Source organism: Lactuca sativa, chromosome 2 (genome assembly GCF_002870075.4).
Source record: "Lactuca sativa cultivar Salinas chromosome 2, Lsat_Salinas_v11, whole genome shotgun sequence".
In the NCBI taxonomy this organism is placed as follows: Eukaryota; Viridiplantae; Streptophyta; class Magnoliopsida; order Asterales; family Asteraceae; genus Lactuca; species Lactuca sativa.
In genome coordinates, this window is record NC_056624.2 from 231,477,868 (window position 1) to 231,482,081 (window position 4,214).

Below are 4,214 nucleotides of genomic sequence, written 5' to 3' on the forward strand. Positions count from 1 at the left end.
GACAACAATAGCAACCAATTAGAAACATCATTTATTTTAGTCAAACATGAAAAAGATAATTACTACTCCACATTACATTAACTCTTTCCGATACATAAAACAACTTTACTAAATAACCATACGTACATATAAAATTAAGGAAAAATGCCACATAATCTGGAGATATTTACAAAAATATTAAATTAGATAATTAAGGCAAGTTCTGTTGCTGTATTTTTTGAAATAGTTTTACGAGAGTCGAAATTCCCATATATTATGGATTTTTTGCTTGTCTCTCAAGTTAGTTTTATATTAGGATGTTCCCTAACTATATATTATAGGTTTTAGAGTATTATTAGGACTTCTTGTAAGACTCTATATAAAGCCATTATTTATCTAATTTTTTCATTCGTTCCATCATTCTTTTCTGACCCTGATCTCCTCGGACGTTTTTGTTCATAGCCATTGTAAGCTTTCTTATTGCCTAACTTTCAAGAATTAATATTAGTGCTTTATAGTTTTTCCGTTTTGAGTTTTCATTCCATTTCTTGTGGGTTCTTCTCGGCTGATCTGTATGTTCCAAGCATCATGTATTTTATAGCACAGCTAGGTTTCAAATTTTGCTCGTTATCTGAGTATAGATGCAGACCCATGTAGTATAATGCTATATATATCTGATTTCTTTTACTTCTTCTGACAATATAACTTTTTCAAGATATGTATATAAGTATCATAACTTTTATGCAGATTCACCCATAACTTTCAAATCAATCATTTAGTTGTTTACTACACTGAATTAATTTATAATTTAAGGTTAATTTTTTTATCGTTCAGTTGTTCTAAATTTGTTTTATTTTATTTTCTTTTAACGTTTAAGAAAATACTTGTTGGAATTACTCGGTATTAATAGGTGAAATTAGAACTTGCCTATAAATTAATAATCCTCTGCAACTACCTAAAACCATATTCCACTTATTTTAGATCTTTAACAATCTTTCTTCTTTCTCTCCTCAGAAAATGAAGATTCAAATTGCTGTCTTGCTCGTGATTACAATCTTGCTCGTAACATCTGTGCAACAGTCAAGTTGTAGGAATATCGTTGATCACTCGATTGATGAAGAAAGAATAAGAGAGAACTTTATTTCAACATTTAAGCGTCATTTCAAAGTCAACCCGAAGCTCACATATGGAGAAAATCAACTGCCTTATGTGGTATCACGTCGCCGAGTTCCTTGTGGACCAAATCCACTTCATAACTGAGCATGGTTTCTTGCAATTTTTTGTGAAGCATAGGATCTATTAAGTCGTTTTAATTTGTTTTCATATTTTATACACATGTTTCCACTATCTATGAACAACTTATTATTCATTGATTTATAAATGTCATGGCTCCGGGGGATGAAATACATGTTGGCAGATTAAATATATTTTTTCTTCTTGCTGTTCAAAAAAAAGATTAAATATATTTGACATTTTTTCATTCAGGTGAACAAAACTCATTTATGATATATTGTTTTGAAAATTAATTTGCTAAAATTGAATCATAAATTGCTTAATTTTAAGATATGTCAACGACTTGAAAGCGTGTATTGTTGTTTGTTAAATATTTTGTATGAAACAATTTAAAGAAAATTAATTTCTATTTTAACTCTTAAGATGTTTATGCCAAAAGAGCAGTTCCATGTAATTAAATGATAATCAAACTACTAGAAAATTGATATAATAGCTACAACACAATCAGTAGCTATTCCGTAGCTATAACCGGATAGCTACGGAATTGCTACGGAAAAATGTCTGTAGCATAATGGCTCGTGGCTAAATTATAGCTACGGAATAACTACGGAATAGCTACGGAAAAGCTACGGAAATAAATAGCTACATATTTCCTACAAAATAGCTACGGAAGTGAATAGCTACGGATCCAAATAGCTACGGAATAGCTACGGATCCTAATAGCTACGGAAATCCTTAGCTATTCCGTAGTTAACTTCGATTTATTTAAAAAAAATAAAATCAAAAAATTTCTGTTTTTTGTCATATACCACATTCAATTCATATTTGTTCCAAATACCATATAAAATACACCAAAAAACGTCCTAATACCAACTTTGACACATTTCATTCCATTGTTCAAAATATCTTACAAAAGTAAATATTAATTAATTAAAAAAACAAACACTACATGTTTACAAATTCAATTGTTCCAAAATAGCTAGTAGCTCCATGGTCCATATATTGAATTGCTTCAACAGGGGAATCAAGAAAGTGGAAACACACACAACACTTGGGCTCACCATTTTCAGCTTGTTTGTAAACCGAAAACAATTTAAACATTACTAAAATAAAGAAACATATACCTAACACAAAACGTACTTTCTTGTTTTATTGTTGTGACAATGTGTAGGATTGTATCTTTTGAACTGAAATTTAAATACACAGATCTACAAACTCAAACATTTATGCAACTAGGTCAAGTAAGCAAATATACATTAAAAACAAAAGATAAGTAATTAAATATATAATATAGAATCATCTCTTACCAAACCAAGTTGATTTCCAACTGCTAAACCTAGTTTAATTCTAAAAATTACTGTTGACGGACCTGTCATACACAAGATCAAAAACTTCATTCTCATGTAGAAGCCACAGTAGGATAATCACTGAAACTCATAAAAAAAAGTTGAATATTTACTCAAAATTGATTGATTTGATTCTCAATAAACTCAAAAGTCATATTGACCTCCTTACCCGTAGGGAAGATTGCAAAACTGTGATTACCTGGATCACCAGCTTTCCGAACCTATTGAATTAGGAAATCCCAAACATTACTGTTGAACTTTACCACAACTCTAACATTTTCAACCAAAATTTAACCTAAAATCTCAAATTCGACCTAAAATATAATTTAAAACCTCACATTCAACAAAACAAACCAGAATTATCAATGAATTAAACATCTAAATTGTATACATGAAGTAACTTCAGAAAAGAAAAGAAAAAAAAAACTAGGGTTTTACCTTTTTAGGGAAGAAATCGAGCAAAGGTGCAAAGAGAGAGATGAGGGCAATTGAGCCATGGAGTAATAACCTTGGTCGCCTTGATAACAAATGGAACAGAGGAGTTTGAAAAGGCATCAATAGTTTGAAGAAGGCATCGAACTGAACCCAAAATCAAAACACACCCTAAATCAAAACAAAGTCTACCCAAAACGAAAACCTAATTGGAATTAAACCAAAAAAAATCTTACTTGAAACAATGATGACAATGGCGATGGCAAGCCGATGACGGCGACGAAACGCAAACGACCGGAGCTAAAAAGGGGGACGATGAATCGGTGATGAAGATATACGGATTTGGTGATGGCGAAGAGAGATGACCGGGGCTAAAAGAGTCTCTATGTACAACATTGACCGCATCGGCGGTAAGATGGAACTCCGACAATGAAAACGAAGACGAGAGGGGGTGTAAGGGAGAGGTGCGAGTAGGAAACAATGAGAGAGAAGAGGGAAAACGAATCAAGGAGGGAGATAGAGAGAAGCGGGAGAATAAAAAATTTCGTCGATGGATCCTGCTAAATGGAGGCGGACAAAAGTTTCGATTTTGTGAAACCCTAAAATCGAAACTGCCAAAAAAGGGGGTGGTGGGACTCGAACTCGCGTCTATCATAAATAGAACCAAGGGGACTACTAACCGGCCGGGAATGTCACATCCATATCTTCTTTGTCTACAATAGTTTTTGACCACTTACAATTCCGTTATTATTATTATTATTATTATTATTATTGTTATTATTATTATTATTATTATTATTATTTCTATTATTATTATTATTATTTCTATAATTATAATTATTATTATTATTATTATTATTATTTCTATTATTATAATTATTAATATAATTATAATTATTATTATTTGTATTATTATTATTATTATTATTATTATTATTATTATTATTATTATTATTATTATTCATTATTCGAGTCTTAATTTTTTTTTTGTATAAATTTTCGTACATATTTAAGATACGACCGGTTAATAGAAGTGTGAAAAAAACAAAGAAAAACAACCTTTGGTCGCCGAAAAATCGAAATTAAAAAACTTTGTAGCTAATTAACTACGGATTAGGTACAAATTATTTTTATTTTCGATTTTTTGGGCACCAAACATCGTTTTATTCACACTGGGACCCCGCTCCCATGGGCGCTGCCCCTGAACCCCCATTCATTTAGGGG

General features: G+C 31.2%; 1 protein-coding gene across 4 annotated transcripts; it reads right to left on the reverse strand.

Annotated features, from left to right (window-relative positions):
- Window positions 1-2,076: 2,076 nt before the first annotated feature.
- LOC128132259 (uncharacterized) lies at window positions 2,077-3,657 on the reverse strand. 4 transcript variants are annotated; one of them, XR_008230497.1, is made up of 3 exons: window positions 3,227-3,623; window positions 2,997-3,137; window positions 2,077-2,581 (listed from the first exon to the last, which is right to left on the reverse strand). XR_008230497.1 is itself a non-coding variant. In XM_052768736.1 (3 exons), exons 1-3 carry the CDS (start codon window positions 3,643-3,645, stop codon window positions 2,567-2,569), a joined length of 513 nt encoding a protein of 170 aa, XP_052624696.1. In that variant the 5' UTR covers window positions 3,646-3,657; the 3' UTR covers window positions 2,077-2,566. The 4 variants fall into 4 exon arrangements, 2 of the variants coding, with proteins under 2 accessions (XP_052624696.1, XP_052624695.1); XR_008230496.1 differs by having other exon boundaries at window positions 2,077-2,779; XM_052768736.1 differs by having other exon boundaries at window positions 2,997-3,075; window positions 3,227-3,657.
- Window positions 3,658-4,214: the final 557 nt, after the last annotated feature.